The sequence below is a fragment of the Tachysurus vachellii genome, chromosome 17 (assembly GCF_030014155.1).
Source record: "Tachysurus vachellii isolate PV-2020 chromosome 17, HZAU_Pvac_v1, whole genome shotgun sequence".
In the NCBI taxonomy this organism is placed as follows: domain Eukaryota; kingdom Metazoa; phylum Chordata; class Actinopteri; order Siluriformes; family Bagridae; genus Tachysurus; species Tachysurus vachellii.
In genome coordinates this window covers 21,914,829-21,933,034 of record NC_083476.1, presented here as the reverse complement: position 1 = coordinate 21,933,034, position 18,206 = coordinate 21,914,829, and the positions used below count along the sequence as shown (strand labels likewise).

At 38.5% G+C, this 18,206-nt stretch overlaps 1 protein-coding gene across 1 annotated transcript in view; it reads right to left on the bottom strand.

The window, feature by feature from the left end:
* The window catches only part of LOC132859680 (gamma-aminobutyric acid receptor subunit alpha-3-like), a 104,101-nt gene that overhangs the window by 72,841 nt on the left and 13,054 nt on the right, over positions 1–18,206 (bottom strand). Inside the window, exon 2 of the mRNA XM_060890519.1 lies at positions 10,699–10,805. Within this exon, the coding sequence (XP_060746502.1) occupies positions 10,699–10,784 (86 nt within the window). The 5' untranslated portion in view covers positions 10,785–10,805. The remainder of the gene's footprint in view (positions 1–10,698; positions 10,806–18,206) is intronic.

Below are 18,206 nucleotides of genomic sequence, written 5' to 3'. Positions count from 1 at the left end.
TTAATTGAAGCTATCCTACTTATGGGTCTGTCTTCCTCCATCCCGTTTGTGACAACATGTAATGATTCTTGCAAACTTTATAATATTAAAAAATAAAACGTTAATGTATAAAAACATTATTCATTTTCCAAGACCAAAATATTATGAAGGTAATTATTCTAAGGCTGGATGTTCAATACTTAAAAACACTAGGTTTGTTTTTGATCCTTTTTGAGCATTAAAGGTTGCTCTGTCTTTGTATGATATTCACTACGTTTAGCTTTATAATTATTATGCAGGATGTGTGTACAGCTATAGCACTGCTGCTTGAAAACTGACTAATCTCTGAATCTTCTGTTTCTAAAAGGTTACCGCAGAACTTATTTTCTTTTCCAGTGAGCTCATCTGTGTTTTATCATACACTGAACAAATGTCTTAAATAGGCACATTTATCAAATATGTCTCATTATAAGATTAATATAATACTGGTGTAAATGTTCAAATCCACTCCCATGACCGATTCTAGTCTTGCTTGGAGCATATAACCAGAGGTCTGCCTTACAAAGATTCCTTATTAACTGTGGCTTGAATGCACAATTCCATATGCCACATTTGTGAATGCAGATTTGCAAAATAATATGCATCAGTTTCTTGCATACGTTCATACCGGAATCGTTCAAGCGAGTAGCCTTTCTCGTCACAAGACGTTTGTTTTCTGTGATGCTCTCGGTGTATACCCTCACACCACAAATTTAGGATGAACTGCACCACAGGCCCAACATCAGTGCCTGATCTCACTAATGCTCTTGTGGTTGAATGGACAAAAATCCCCACAGCCATGCTCCAACATGTAGTAGGAAGCCTTCCAAGAAGAGGGAAGCTTATTATTACAAAGAAAGTCTACACCTCGAATAAGATGTTCAACAAGCACACATAAGGGTGTCCTAAGGTGTCCACAAAGATTTTGCATTTATAGTGCAGAATGCTACTTAATAATAAATCAGTTTATTAAAGTGTTAGTTCCTTTATTGAAACTACTTATATTGCTTGTGTATTACTCATGCAATTTGTTGCCTGCTAATGTTAAATAATGCGCTAAATAATGTTGTTCAAAGGAACCGATTCTGAAGGTTTTACAGAATTACATGATAGGAAGGCTGACTGTTCTTCTGTGCTTTCAATACAGTTACGGGTTCACAGATTTGTGTAAGCCAATTCAGCATGGCAATCAACCTGAGGGTTTTTTTTTCAGTGGACAGATAACTAAGCCTGCACCTGCTCAGTCAGTGCCATCCTGTCTCGACTGATAACACAGTGTGTGTTTTTTCCATCACCATTCTCCGAATTAGAAAGCACGGCTGTCTAAACTCGCAGTACTCTGCAGCACGCTATAAGAAATCCTTCTTGAATTATGCACAGACACAGAAACAATGAGCTTCCCATAGCTTGTTTCTGATCCAATCAGGACATAGACTTGCGAATAATAGGTTTAGCAAGTATTAAAATAAATAGCTAGGAATATGATATGATATAAATCGAGGCTCTCAGACTGAAATCTACTGTAACTAATGTCTACTATTGATAAATGCAAGCTAGTTTGCAAACAGTTAGTTTACCAGTCTGCTCACCAAACTAACTTCAGGTTGTTAGTGAGTCTAAAACCCTAGATGTTTTGGTAAATATTGACAGGTCAAGTTACATGGTGTTCAATAAGAGCTCCAAACTGTATTTGTATTGGTAATGGTTGTTGTTGCCAATTGTTGGATACAAATATTGAGAGCATGCTGACCTACTGTAGTATACCAGCTTTGCTGCTGGAAAAAAAAAAAAAAAAACAGCATTCCGCTGTGCATAATTGTGTTTTCTAGGTTTTAAAATAACGAGTTAAATGTAGCTTAAAGTAGCTTTATGACTGCATTTCTAACTAAAATTATAATATCCTGTTGGCCGAAGAACGAACTATCGATCTATCCTGAGACGCGACAAAAGGAAGTACCGCACATATAATGCAACCCTTCTTCCAAAGCATCCTGACAGGATGCAGAATAAAAAGGAAAATTGTCAGAGTTGATTGGAGATGCAAAAAAGCAACCAGAATTAAAATGTACTGACAGAGCGACCGTTATAAAAACTTGTGATTTTCCCATGGTGCGATTTAGAGGCAAATCAGTAGGGAGGATTAAAACATCCAAAGCTGAAATTCCAATTTTGACAGGTCCTCCTTGGCTCCACTGAACATTTATACGGCTCTGAATGAGCTTAGGAGAATATGTACAATGAATGAAACACACTCTTTTAATAATGCATTAAAATTAAAAAGGGTCATTTGCATGATAAATATAGCCGAAGTCCTTGATAGAATTAGATAATGAAGAATATTTCCATCCCATTTTTGATTTTCTGCTATGGCGGGGGGAAAAAATCTGGAGTCTGACTCATTCTTCTTTAATGGAAGAGCTCAGAAATTGCATGGCCATATGAGTTTTTCATATTGAGTTCTCAGTATTTGGCCCGCGGCGTGCCCCCTGTAGAGTCAGGGGAGAGCATAATCAGACCCTGCTCCCATAGCGGCCCACTGGAACTATTAGTGAATTAGGAGGTCTGAAGTCGACAGCGCTATTACTCAGCTAGTAAGCATAGTGCTGCTGTGGGTTCTGTCACAAAAAATATGAGGTGATTTACAGGGTAATCTCTGCAGAGGTTGCATATATCACAACATAGTCACGAATCACGATAGAGGTAGAAATGATGTATTGAAATCCCTGCATTTTCACTGCCACAGAGATAAAGTATATCAGTGCAGGGAAAGCAGTGAGGTGGCATACTGTACATGTTCAACTAATAGGTGTTGGCTAGGCTTGTGTGAAGTTAGATTTAATCATTATCATTTAATCGTTAGACTGTCATGATATCTAGTGAGGCATTGTACATAGGAGCACTGAAATATACAGTAATGTCAAAATATGACTTTCAATATTTCAACTAATTTTGGGAAGAATGTACACATTTAATTATTTACTTATTAATTCTCTGTATATGATGAATCAGTAGTACATTTTGGTTACAGTATTAAACCTCTCTTCCCAAATTTATTTAGTTTTATACAAACAAAACTGACTGCAGAATTACCTGTAAACCTGTAAGCAGTTCCTGACTACACAGCTCATTACATTATTACACACTCCCCTCCACTCCTTGAATCAATATTAAACAAGACTATTTTAGGCTCAAATTAAAGTTAATCTAATTACTAATCCCCAGAAAGTTTGAGTTACTGTCAGCATTCTGAAGTTTAGATTTAACAATACAAAATGTCTTGTTTCTCATTATATTTATAATACCTAGGTATTGCTTTCACCTGTCATCGTATAACCTTACCAAATACAACTACTTTCTTCCACAACCCTGTAACGCACAAAACATGACAGCATTGTGATTACTGTAAAGAGACTGATATTTGTTGCCTAGGTCACCTGATGCCTGGGATTAGGAGTAGTAGTAGAGGAGAGAAAGAGAGAAGTCAATGAGCAATCTATATGACAGGATGGCAGGAGTGGAGGGGCACTCTCCCCTTTGTTGCCATTGATTTTTTGTCACTTTAGCCAGGGGTGCTGAGACTGATCCCAAACAAAACAGACAACGAAAGAGGCTCAAGCTGTCCATGCTCATTAACCTGAGATTGTGTTTTAAAGGGTGGAGATAATGAGCGTGTATGTGTGGGGAGAGGTATCAGGCACGGTTAAGCAGGTGCATTCATATGTAAAAGATGGATTGTGGAGATGAATTGTTTAATCAAGTTGTGATATTGGAAAACGAGTGTCCCCTGAGTATTTGTAAGGACAAAGACAAGAAATTTGTCTCGGGACAACTTCATCCATTAGCAAAGTATCCTGCCTGCATTGTGGAGATGAGGATATTAGTGGAAAGAAAAGTTAGAAAAACAGGCAATGCTTATGGATGACTTGATGTTTGAGGAAAAAGTCTTCTGCTCATGTTCCTAAAGGGTATCATGATAAAGCACAAGATGAAGCAGAAAGCAACACAAAGGTGAAGTCTGATGATACTTTGTGCCGGCGACGAGGTACTTGGCATGGTCGGAATGCACATGTCAGCCTTCTCTGCCTTCAGAGTGATTAAGGTCACCTTGTTAGCATGCACAGTAAACCAACTGTGGAATTTTTTTCTGCCTCCAGAAAACATTAATTCCATGGCTCCACAATCAATAAGGAAGTGTCAGCAGTCATTTAGACATGTTTGAATGATGTACTCACAGAGGAACACGGCTCCAGAGGCTTTAATGCCAGTACCTATGAAGCCTGGAATGCCAAGGATACGGCGCAAGGGATGAAGGGGTTTGTGGTGTAGGTTATTATTATCTCATCTCTATCAGCATCTTTGAAATGTCAGCTGGTAGAGACAGAGTGGAGACTGAGTGGAGAGTGGAGAGTTTAGGAAAGTCACTGAAAATGGCTATCACTCAAACTTCCTTATGCTTACTGTATTTATCTATGGAACACATTATAACATTTACAGAGAAAAACACGATGCCATCCAAATAACGTTGATTATGTTTAATCTCCTCTAAGCCACGGTGGAATGTGTTTTTCTCCTTCCACAATCAAAACAGTAGTAACCTTAATGCTAGCTGCCTTGTAGCAATTTCTCTACATTTGCTACCCCGATTTTCAGAATGTCTTCACATAACTGCATTAAGGGAAAACCATTTAAAATATTGGTCTATACTCATGCATGTCCACAGAGACTGAAATTACAATTAAAAAGCACCGTGCAGTGGAAGTACCAGTAGGAAATTTTCTTTTTTGCTCACCCTCCAGACAGCTCTCCCCTGTTACACCACAACTACAAACATGTTGTTGCCATAAACCAAGAGAACAATGCCAGCTTTGCTCCAAGACTCCTGGTCATGATTGACTCGACGGATGTTTTGTCTCTGGGGTTTTTCACTCTGATAAATTCCTTTAAATCGAACACCTTCTGAGGCAGTAGAAATGGGTCAACTTAATCAAGAATATGTTGTTCCCATACTTAAAAGATATAAAAAATATATTTCATAAGGACTCTTTTTTTAATCATTTTGGTTATTCTTTTTTTATTCGTTTTTGTTTTAATTATTTGCAAGGGAATAATGAGCCCATGTTTTTAAGTGAACTGCTTACAAAAGGAAAAACACAACATGTTTATCCACATTAATCCAATAATGAAACTTTTCTTGCTTTTAACTTTGGGAAAAGAAATCGGGGCAGCTGTGGCTCAATGGTTAAGGCTCTGGGTTACTCATCAGGGGGTTTAAGCCCCAGCAACACCACGCTGCCACTGTTGGGCCATTGAGCATGGCCCTTAATCCTCTCTGCTCCAGGGAATATGGCTGACCCTGCTCTCTGAACCCAGGCTGGGATAGGTAGAAAAAAATTGGACTATGTTTGTAAAGTATATTTCTTCCTTAAATCTCTTGTTACCAGAGTGACAACAGCACACTGCACCATTTCCAGCATTTTTTATTCACAAATCTCCTTTGAAAATGAAATGAGAAGTGTGAGAAGAATCCTTCTGTTTCTGAATAAAATGTCGTGTCCTCTCCCTGCTGTCATTTTAACATGGTGTAACATGGTTCAACCTCCTCAAAAATATTACCTCTTTAGATCACTGAAGGATCCTAATATTTGTATCATAGTGTTCTGTAGTTCAGGTAAAAAAATAATAACGTATAGCACTCGATTTTCTACTTTATATGATTTAGTTTTCTTCAAAATGTGTTTAAAATTAATTCAAATATTTGTCTGAAAACTGGATGTTTGATGAGAGTTCTCCTATATGTTTGCTGGCATAGCGCATGGGTTTGAGCGCCGGTCGAGGAAGTGTTGACGAACTCTCAGAGCAAAGTGAAGGCTACCAGAAGGCTTTCTGTACAACGGTGGTGGTTTGATGTCATCCTGTGTGGCCTTTTGAGGGGCTGTCATGGACCCATTGCATGGTTTTTCATCATAAGGGTTGAGGGACATATTCCTGGACCTGAGAACACTGGGTGAGTGGGTCTGCCAGTTGGGCCGTTTGAATTCTTCCATTAGCTCCCATAGAATAGGTGCAAGGATAACTGAAGGAAGGAGTTTCGGTTCTGGGCTGAGAAAGCGTCTGCCTTGGTATAGTTGTTGCGTGGGTGGATGGTAAAGGTAAATTAAAAGCTATTAAAAAACCGGGCACATCTTACTTTATGACCCGTGATGGCTTGGAATGGATGTCATGCTCCCTCGAGGCAGTGTCTCCACTGTAGTCTCCACCAGTCTCTCCAGTTCAGCCTTGATGGATAGCAGCTCCTATTTTCACACATCATAATTTGGTTTGGCTGGGGTGAGTTTACAAGAAAGGTATGCAAAGGGGAATAGTTTACCAGGGGTGCCATAATGTTGGGAGAGGACTACAGCACAGTTCGACCTTTGCCAGGCATCAGCCACTAGCACAAAGGGTCACTGTGGGTCGAGGTGTTTTACAATAGGAGCTGTGATGAATCATTCCTTGAGGTTCTCAAAGGCTAGTTGGGTGACCTCATTCAATAGGAGCCTTTTGGGTTACCCTATTAACAGTGAAGTTAGCAGAGTGGCAACTGTGCTCCGATAGAACTTGGCAAACCCCAGGAAAACTGCATTACTTTGATGGTTGTGGGCCTTCTGGTAACTTCATTGACCTTGCTTGTACTGTATTCATCACCACCCCGAGAGCTGACGATGTAGCTTAGAAACAATGTAGAAGTACGTATGAAGTATGAAATTCACACTTATCCGCTTTGACATTTAACTGCTTTTGCAGGAGATATGACAGGACAGTGCATACTTGGTAAGTGTGGCGTTCACTATTCTTAGAGTAGATCAGAATGTCATCTATGTAGGCGATGACATACTGGTTCAGGAGGTCTCAAAAGATTTCACTGATAAATGACTTGAAAATGTGGATGCATTAGTTAGTCCATATGGCATGTCTAAGTACTCCTAGTGTCCCTAGTGGTAATGAATGCAATCTTCTATTCATCCCCTTTATTCCCCTAGGCATTGTGCAGGACTAACTATATAAAAAGAGCTGTTCTAGGGCAGGTGGGACCAATAGAATGGTATAAGGTTATCCGAATTTAGGCCTCGGTAGTCAACGCAGGGGCACAGGCCACCATCCTTTTTCTCCATGCATGGTTTCTCCAAGAAACCAGCTGCGGTGGGGAAGTGGATGGTTGGATGAAACCTGCATCCACTGCCTCTTTGATGTTCTCATCCATTGATTGGTTCTAAGGAACAGACAAGGGGTAAACTTTGCTCTTAGGTTGTTGGAAGGAACAGTCCCAAGGACAGTGAAGAGATAATTGGGAGGCCCTGTCCTTGCTAAACACCTCCATTAATTATTGATATTTGGGAGGGATGTCCAGGGCCTCTTAGGTACTCAGGTTTCGACAGAGGTGAGCTGGCAAGGAAGTTTCACCTGTAGACAGTGGTCATTCCATTAGGACTACAAGGATTAGCCGTGAGTAGCGTTCTGATGGGAGGAGATAACGTACAGTCCAACTAGGAGTTGCAGGGGACAATTTGTTGGGTAATGTTGCCATCTCCAATGGCTGGTTGTTTACAGTGGCCACTCTGAGTGTGGAAGCTAATGCCATAGCTAGCTGTGGTGTTAGTGCCCTGTTTCATTTGCAGGAGCTGGACGGAGACATCCCTTCCCCCACTTATCCCCTATTTGTGGAAGAAATAGGAGAACGAGCCCCGTACCTGAAGGTCACTGTCCCATACAGGCAATGGCCATTCTAATGCTTGGCCCATGAGGAGTGACATGACAAATGTTCATTGTGTTGTCTCGCTTTGGTATAACTTCAATTGTTGTGCAAAATAGATACTGCATTGACATAAGTACCCCTTGCACTGCTGAACCGTCAAATCTATCAGGGAGGAGCGCAGCTTTGAATTAAATTGGCGAGTTGCTCATTAGTCGCTTGGAGCATGGATCAGTTGTTGATCGTAGGCCGCTAGTATTTCTTCTTGTTGGTTTATGAACGCTTGCAGTCGCTGTAAGTCCACTGAATTCTCATCAAGCGAAGTATTCTGTAGTGATGAGGCAGGAAGGAATAGAATCCATTCATTGAGATTTATTAACAAACACAGGTACAATGTGGAATGTAAGACAACAATGATATCAACAAACCATAAAGCAAACCACGGAGCAATCAAATCAAGGTGAGAGAAGCAAAAAAAACAGAAACAAAAATACAAAGTCAAACACTGGAAATCAAACATGAGCAATAGCAAACGGCTTGGTATGCAGTAGGAACCGGCTAATTAGTAAGCATTAGCAACTGGTTACTAATTAGTAACCGTATTAGCATAAAATTATATCATAGTGAATACACAGCCAGCACCTTTGATCTGAAGATAGGACTTGAGAATAAGATCACTTGAATCTAAAGAACGTATTGTTTAATGAAATGATTACTAATCAGAAATTTAGTGTTCTATGCTTAACAGAAACATGGATTAAACCAAATGAGTTTGTCACATTAAATGAAGCTTGTCCACCCGATTATAGTTATATACATCAGCCAGGTTTTACAGGCAGGGGAGGAGGTATTGCAGTTATTCATGATTACTGGCTAGGCATGAAGAAAGAAAATAGACGTATGTTCAACTCATTCGAAAGTTCTTCATACTAACATATGTAGCCACAAAAAATAAGTCTACTGAGTCAGGTCCTCTAATTGTTATTTACAGACCTCCAGGACCACATTCTGAATTCTTCTGTGAGTTTGCAGATTTCATTTCAAACATTGTTGTTTCTTTAGACAAAGCATTAATTGTGGGAGACTTTGATATTCTGATATATTTTGATAAGTTAGAACAGCAGTTGTTTCAATCTTAGATTCAGTAGGGGTTAATCAGTATAGGACCCACTCATAATGACCCCACAGAACTTGTAACTTGATCAGGTAACTGACAACTTAGTCACTGTTTCACGACACCCTATAGATTGTAACTGTAATTGACCCTGGCATGTGGCATGTGGTAGCCTATTGGTTAAGGTGTTGGGCTACTAATTAGAAGGTTGTGAGTTTGATCCCAGGTCCACCAATCTGCCACTGTTGGGCCCCTGAGCAAGGCCCTTAACCCTCAATTGCTCAGCTGTATAAAAAAAATGAGATAATATAAGTCACTCAGGATAAGGGCATCTGCCAAATGCTGTAATTGAACCAAGTCAGCTGTCCTACTATAGGCCTTCTTATCCTCAAGATCCTAGACCAGTTATGCTCATACCTGCACAGGAATAACATTCATTAAATGTACCAGTCAGGATTTAGGCCTCACGTTGGAACAGAGACTGCACTAGTTAAAGTTGTAAATGACATGTTACTAGCCTCTGATCAGGGTTGTGTCTCCTTGCTGGTATTACTTGATTTTAATGCAGCTTTTGACACTATAGAAGATGCTATTTTACTTGATAGGCTAGAATACGTTGTTACACCATCTCTGAACCATTGTTGCATCAGCCAGCTTTATGGTCGGGTCTTCATCAGCAATCATTTGAAGACTTTGGCAGGAAGTAATTAGTGTTGGGTCTGTGGTGAACTCTACTGGGTGCACTAACCAATTAGTTCACTCAACTACAAACTGTTGTAGGAAGGACATTACATTATTTCCTGTCCAGTGTCACCCAAATGAGGATGGGTTCCCCTCTGAGTCTGATTCCTCTCAACGTTTCTTCCTCATATCACCTCACAGAGTTTTTCCTTGCCACGTTTGCCTCCGGCTTGTTCATTAGTGATAGATTATGATGATGATGATGATGATTTTGATGATATAAATATATACTAATTTAATTTTAAACTGAAATATTTTTTCTGTTTATACACTTCTGTAAAGCTGCTTTGAGACAATATGAATTGTCAAATAAATTCAGTATTATAAATAAATTGAATGGGGGGGCATGGAGGCTTCGTGGTTAGCACGTTGGCCTCACACCTCCAGGGTCGGGGTTCGATTCCCACCTCCACCTTGTGTGTGTGGAGTTTGCATGTTCTCCCCGTGCCTCGGGGGTTTCCTCCGGTTTCAGTGAATGAGAGTGTGTGTGCCCTGTGATGGGTTGGCACTCCGTCCAGGATGTATCCTGCCTTGATGCCCAATGACGCCTGAGATAGGCACAGGCTCCCCGTGACCCGAGGTAGTTCGGATAAGCGGTAGAAAATGAATGAATGAATGAATGAATGTACATATAACTGTACAAAGTTTGTCTCTAGCTAGTGTAAACGCAGGGTTTTTGTGTCAGTGCAAGGAAAGGATTCATATGGCAACATGAGCTCTAAACTTCTAGATCTTTCAAGCTCCTCTAGAGTGAAATAATGTATATCATAAAGAGTGGCTCATGCAGTGAAAGTGACTGATACATACGACCAAAGTCCCCAACTTCTCACACTTCTAGTTGTGAAGTTGTAGAGAGATGTTACAAACTACTTTCCCTTTCACTAAAAAATAAGCAACTAACTAACTAACTAACCCACCTTGGTTCTGCCAAGCAATTTAAACCCAGCTGCAGCTGGCTCAAATGACATTTCACAGATTGCCGAAGCCCTACTGCTGTAACAGAACCTTATTAATTAGGGTATCACTTGTGAAATATGCAGTGAAATATGGAGCTGGAGATATGAAGTTCAGGGAAAGTTATAGGCAATCATCTTACCCATTCTGAAGGCTGGGTTCCAAGAGCATTAGGAATATCCATATGCACAACACAAGAACAACAAGCTTGTTAGGAGCACCAGACATGTCGCACTGAATCCAGAAAGCCTGTAGAGGAAAGAGACAATGCCGAGAATGAGAAAAACCAGTGAAGTGATAGAAGCCATTTTATGATTTATTGGTGGCTGCATTGTTGACAACCGCCTGGCATGCAGAAAGCAACACATTAGCATTTGCAGAACACATGCTCTCAGCAGCCGCACGGAAAGCTTGCTGTTCCACATGGACAAACTGGCACCAGGGTTGGATCCAGAGACACCATCTGAATGCATTTGCTGTTCATGCATCAGATTTGATGAAGACAGACAACCATAAATGGGGCAAGAAACGTAAATTTGTTAAGAATGTTAATTCAGCATACCATCAATTATCATTTTCACCTCAAATTCGAGTATTAATGCAGAGCTGGAACCACAACTTCTGAACTTCTCACTGTGCTGCCATAAAAACATGTTTTGTCTCTGCCAAGCACACTATAATAAACTGAAAGTAAAACAATAATGTGAATATTTCTATTCAGCCTGTATTAAAGACCTCTACTCTCTGTATGTGCAGCACTGAATTACAATTAGACCGTAATATAACTCCAGGGAACAACAAATAAATCAGGGCAGGCAAAAAGGAAATTTTATTCTTACAGTTAACATTTGTTCACTGCAATATTCATTTACAATAAGCATTTGTAGTTATAGCTCAAAGAATGCATCTTAAGCCATTAATAACATCTCTGCATGAATGAGGTACACCTGAGTGAGAAAGGTAGGCTTGTGGTCTAGTGATTTTTCCCTGCTCAAATGTTCCACAATTTCTGCTGCTCACCAACAGCAAAAAGTCTGATTCTGAAAAGTCTGAGACTACGTACACTTTCGATTTAATCCGTTATCAAATTGATTGTATAATGTCCACATGGCTGATAATTTCACTATGGATCTGCATCTGATTGCTAACAAGTGAAAGAGAGTAAAAAAATAAAATAAAATAATAATAATAATAATAATAATAATAATAATAAAGGGCAGTTAATTGCATTTTCAATTATCAGCACCATTAAAATAATTTGTAGCACAATAAATCTTTTTAAATCTAAATCTAAGCTCAAAATGTTAATCCTATTTTTTCTTTCAGATAAAAATGGAAATTTCTTTGTTCAATCATTTTTGGATAAAAATTTTCAGTAGCCTGTCTAATACATATTTGTTTTAACAAATAAGAAATTGTTTACTATAATCGTCTGTAATGTTAGCGTAAATGTTTGACTTTTTGTTCACATTAATCATCTCAAATCCCCTTCCTGTGACAGAACGCGAGAGCGTCCGGCAAGTCCGATGAAATAAGGAAATCCGTTGTGCACCTGGCTAATTAAAACCTGATAAATACACATGGCCTCAGGAGAAGCACCAGCATGGTAGAGATTAAATAATTGAACACCAGTTTGTCTTAATAGCAGATAACGGCTCTTCTTTATTTAAAGCCCTATTCAGGAACTGTTGACACAGCAACACACATCATTATGTTAGCTAATTTTGAAAGCCTGTGAATTTGACATGGCTCTTGTTTAAGTTTTAAAACCTCATTTAAAACTGAACATCAAGCCTCAAGTCCCATCCCATTAAAGACAGTAGCGTTCTTCTGACGTTAATCTTTTCCTGAAAAACCACTCTTTTTAAAAACATTAAGAGTTTTAACTTTAAGAGTACAGTCTTAGAATTGGAAATATGCTGTTCCCATCCTCACCGATTCTAAAACATATTGCATTTTTAGTAAGTCCAATCCACAAAGCTTAATTGGATCCCCATAGGTCTTCTACCTGCTCGGTCAACCGTGACACTAATCCAGTGCAGCAGTTGTGTTTCGGGTGAGCGCAGTGATGAGATTTCCTTTCAAGATTTAGGATTAAACCTGAAGTTTCTTAAAGGGATTCAGTGTTCTCAGTTATAAGGATCCAAGCAATAGAAGTAATGATGTACCCACTACAGAGGTCTTACTCGGGCTTCAACTTGGATACAAGTTTATTTTACTATTACTGTAAGCTTCATATAAGCTATGTTTTATATTTCAGACAGACACATGAAGACTAAAGCCCTATTCGGACGGGATTAGTTTTATGTGGGGACGTGGAGTAATGCAATTTTACCTCAGGACGTCTGTAATATTAATTGGCCAATTCGCATGAGACAAGACATCTCAGTAAAACTAGCAGAAGTGGGAGGGGTAACTCGCTTTACACACCACAGTAACCTCCTTGTCGTCATGTGCGTATGACGTTGCTTCCTGTTATCACGTGCGCAAACAGACAACATGGCACCTCCAAAAGGAAAGCTTGCAAAACGCGCCAAAAACTACTTTTAAACAGGAAATGACGATTTTACAGTACATATTTACAGCGGGTCTATTCGGACGGGATTAGTATTACCTGAGGTCATTTTTCTGGACCTTTTTACAGAAGGTAAAAGTCGCCGTAATCTTTACTGACATTGTCCGTAATGATTACAGAGATGGCACATTCGGAAAGGACTAAAATTACAGAGAAGCTCTGGTAATAATTACTTTACCCCCACGTCCCCACGTAAAACTAATCCCGTCCGAATAGGGCTTAATTCTGTATCAGACTTGTAATAACCTGAGCTAATAGCGCTGCCTCCTTCACAGACAAAATAAGTGGCTCCTTGAATTTATTAAGCCTGAATGGATATATAATCAATTATTATATTCGAATTCAAATTTATGTGTATATACTTATAAATACGTAAAGATAAGCCACCTAATGGTAACTTATAAAATAAATGAATTTTAGTTACCATTTTACCATTTTACGTAGCTACACCTCTGATAGTAAACATACACTTGGGCTACACTGCATGCTTATAAATAACTGCACTGCAATTAATTAAGAAAAAAACTGAAATAATTAAATATCAAGATATCAAGATATAGCAATATGCAAGATATTTTAGGAAAAGGTATCTTTTATTTAAAAAGTCTTTAAAATCGTACTATGACTACACGTTAATGTACTCTCGGTTCTTTTACAACATGAACACCCTAGACCCCCTCACCAGTGTCTGATCAACATCAGTGTCTGATCTCACTACTGCTCTTGTCGCTGAATGAACAGAAATCCCAACAGCCACGCTCCAACATATAGTGGAAAGCCTTATCAGAATATATAACAGTAAAGTGAAAGGAGAAGATTGTAATTCTGGTCAGAATCTGGGATTTTAAGCAATTATTTGTTTTCATGGTTCTGTTTGCATAGAATAGTACACAGATGTATTAAATATTAATATTAAGTAATTAAATAATATATAATAAAGAATTAAATATTATGAAATTGAATATGCAAAAATACCACAGTCAGATACAATTAACCTGGGGTCAGTGAAAAAATTTTGATGACTGTTCTGTTGCTCTGTATAACAGTTTAGTTCTTTTTTTATTTAATCACTGAAATTCTAGCTTGGACCAAACTTAAAGAGGACTGTTTGACTGGAAACTAAAACATGGCCAGCTTGGCATCGGCTTCCATATGGATCTACAATGGTTTATGTTCTCAATTTAATCACTTCCATTCATACCTACAAGTTTAAGGTCACTTGATTTTAACCTTGAACTAGTGCTGGGCGATAAAACGATAACGATATGTACTGCAATAGACACGTGATCGATATCAATAAAAAATGTGTTCGATAAAACGTTCGATATTTTTTATTCTTCGTCGGAAGAAAACAGAGGTTGCGAAGCAAGTTTTGTTGCATTAACAAAGGCACTCGCTCTCTGGTAACCAACGTAGGGAGTGACACGCTAACAGCCAATCAGTATCCTTTTTGGTTGCGCCATATCGTTGTCTCGTGCTGGTTTGCCAGATTCCTCTTCAGTAACCGGCGACTGATGAGTAGAAAATGAGCCGCAGGGAGCGAGGAAATTGTAAATAAAAGAGGAAAAGTCAGCAACTTTTTCTTATTTCTGCAGGTTTTATATTTCAAACAATGTTACTGTAGTGTATCAGGTTTGTGTTTTATATTACAGATGTATCTCAGTGTTCCTCAGTTTTATTTATGTTTTATTTATTATTTATTATGTACAAAACACTGCACATATTTTAAAACACTTTATTCACCAGAAGGTGAACAGCTAGTGAACTTCCTAGCACTAAACTTGCACACTTTACACTTTATTAAGCATTTCTTACATTTTCATTCATTTTGCACCTTAAATGTTAAGAGATAACAGTTAAGTGTTCATTGTGACTTTAGACTTATGTTTACATTATAATTATGTGAGTTTTCCTGCTTGTTGACATTTCTGTCTTAATAACTGAGGGGATTACGATCAGAGGAAGGTTAAGTTTAAAATAAAAAGGTTTAAATGTAATAGATTTTTCTCCTGGTCCTTATTTTAAATGGGTCATAAAAAATATCAATGATTATCGATATCGACCGATATGAAACACTGATATCGTGATACAGTTTTCAGCCATATCGCCCAGCCCTACTATGAATATAACGAAGGACACGCATATCCATGTCCAAAATTCACAGAGTGACATGCTAGATGCTATACCCAGTTCCTAGAAGATGGTCTCTGTAAATTCTTTAGACATAGAGTGATGGTTTCGTTGATAATTACAGCTCCTTTTCAACATTCATTTGAGGTGCTTCAGAGTTTGTGAACCATGCATCAAATGTCACGCACATGCCTGCCCTGACTTTTTTTTATTACTTTGAGCTTTAGTTTTTGTTTTTCCAGGAAGATTACTGCCAGGTGGCTGTTTCATCTCTCCTACACAGCAGAGATGATAAATATCACCAGGATGGCTGGACAACAAAATAGAAAAATTAGCAGTGCTCTCCAGGTAGGAGGGATGGTGTAATTTTTAGTCCCCCGTCAATCACTCCGATCATAGGAATGCAGCATGAGCAGCAGTAGTTGATTTCACCCTCGATAGCAATTATACAATGTGCTAAACTGGCTGTTGAATAAGAATTTGCAGGTGAAGATTGCCAAGTGAAGCCAACCGAGCAAAAAAAGGTGAGTATTGCTAAAAATGCATTGCTCAAAATGCACTCCAAACTTCTTGTATAACATTACATAAACCACTTTATTTTCTTTAACTGATTTTGAGCCAAGGAAGGTTCTGGTAACTGTCACAAAAAACCTTATGGACATCTAATATACTCCCTCTACAGACGTGCAAAAGCAGCAAACATGCTAGATTCAGAGGGCTAGCCATCTATTATTGTCTTCATTTTGATCAGAATGAACAGTAAAATCAGAATGAACAGACACCTGGGTGTCACAATATACTGAAACATCATGGTACAGTAACGCAAGATTACAGCCAATGTTCACAGCCAATGATTTACAAAAATTGAAAGAAGACTAAAACCTCCCACATAATGAAATGGTTTTCTACTGTAGCTGGCAATGATAGCTATGATAGCTTGCATCGTTCTATATACTGCAGTATAAATAAAGAGAAAAATAAAAGTGGTGTTTTAGTTTCATCTTCTTCGACACTTTTTCATTTTCCAGGCTTTAGACGAAAAGCAGATAGCTCCTGTGTCAATAGTATCATCTCTCGCATTCTTGACAGCCTGAAGAACACAGACCTATTGTTGTACATTTTTCACAATAGTGAATAGAGTTTAAAATATCTAAAAGTGGCTAGAGGTGCAGGCTAAACTGTTTTCTGCTTTTGATTCAGATTGGAACTCACTTCATTTTCTCCGTGCACTTTCCTCCAGAGGCTAAAACAAATGCTGATTATATTAAACACTCTCTTAGACAGGTTTATGAGTGAGGGTATATTTTGTACACTGCTGGGGTATAATGTATTTCAGATCTGTTAGAAATGTTTATCATCATAAATCTGAAGCAAACTGACATCCTGTCACAACTGGTTCTTTTGGCTAAGAGTAAATAGTCAATAGGTTCTGGAACCAAATCAATCATAGGGTCAATATAATAAACATGGAATATAACCCGATACCCTTTTTTAAGTTGAAGCATAAACAAATTCTAATGACATCAGATTTTAGAAGTAATTGCCTTTTCAGGCATTATGCCTATAGAGCACTGATATTTTTGTAATAATTTCTTGCAATTTACAATTCAATTTGTTAATGAAATACTCATGCACAGAACCATGCAAAAGCCTAAAAATCTGTTCTACAAATCTGTTCTACGATTAATTATAACACAGTGCCTTTTTTAAGGTAATTCAGTGTCTTGAGGCTGACTTAAATTGTATGTAGTTAAAAATACAAGCAAAAAGTCAAAACTAGACAAGACTATGAAGTGTGACAATATTGTCACATGTGGTAAGAGAAATTCATCCATACAAATAAATAACATCTGTGCAAAACAAATTGTGTGTGTATGGCATAGATAACCATCCAAATACGTTGTTAAGTCATATAGTAGTTGGGTAGAGTAAAAGCACAATTTAAACACCATCTGTCCAAACTCCAAACTCCTCAAATGGAATCACACAAAATAAGAAACAGTTTTTTTTTCATTATCAACGCTACAGAATCAAAGCAAGAGGCCTCAAGAAGAAACGATAGATGAAGATTATTCTTATCTATACCACTTATAGAAAGCTAGCATTAATGGCTTTATTTAGTTAGGCAGAATTCAATTCAATTTAATTCAAGTTTATGTGTATAGCGCTTTTTACAATGGACAAAGAGAAAATCTGAGTTGACTCAGGCAGCAGTATCAAAAAAAAACTCTCGAGTGGTAAAGGATGAAACCTTGAGAGGAACCAGACTCAAAGTGGAACCCATCCTCATATGGGTGACAAAAGAAGAAGAACTGAGTTACCCACTTGTTATATTCAAGCCAGGTAAGACACTGTATTGTGTATATTTTCAGGCCTGTTCATAGAACATGATGAAGGAGATTGTGTATTTTGGTGAACCTCAGGGGAATGGCACTGGGAGCTTTAATGTTCCCTGTAGGTTCAGAATTGTACCAGTCTCAGAAGTCACACAAGAGCAAAAGTACAAAAAAGACAATGTATATCCTGCCCAGCCTGTGATTGCCAGTAGCCACCTTTGGAGTGGCTTTATCAGCCTGGTAACATGGGGTAATCTTTTGGATGCAGCAGCCTACAAAATTAAGGTTGGAGGTCATGTGGATTGCTAGTTGGCCAGCAGATATGCAATGGACATACTTACATGGACAAGACCCTTGCAGTGGAAAATGGCTTTGACAAAATCAAATGTCACTTCACATCATTGGGTGTGAGATGGATAACAAACGGATCATGGCAGCAGTGTTACATTGAACTGCTCTGTAAGCAGGAGCTCAGTTTTCAGAGATACAGTAGCTCTCTGTTTTCCAGTTAAACCTCATCTATAATCACTAGACTGGAAAAATCTGACACGAGCTTCCTCACCAGGGTTGCTAGGATTAGATTTTGTGATAGAGTGAGAAAATCTGTAA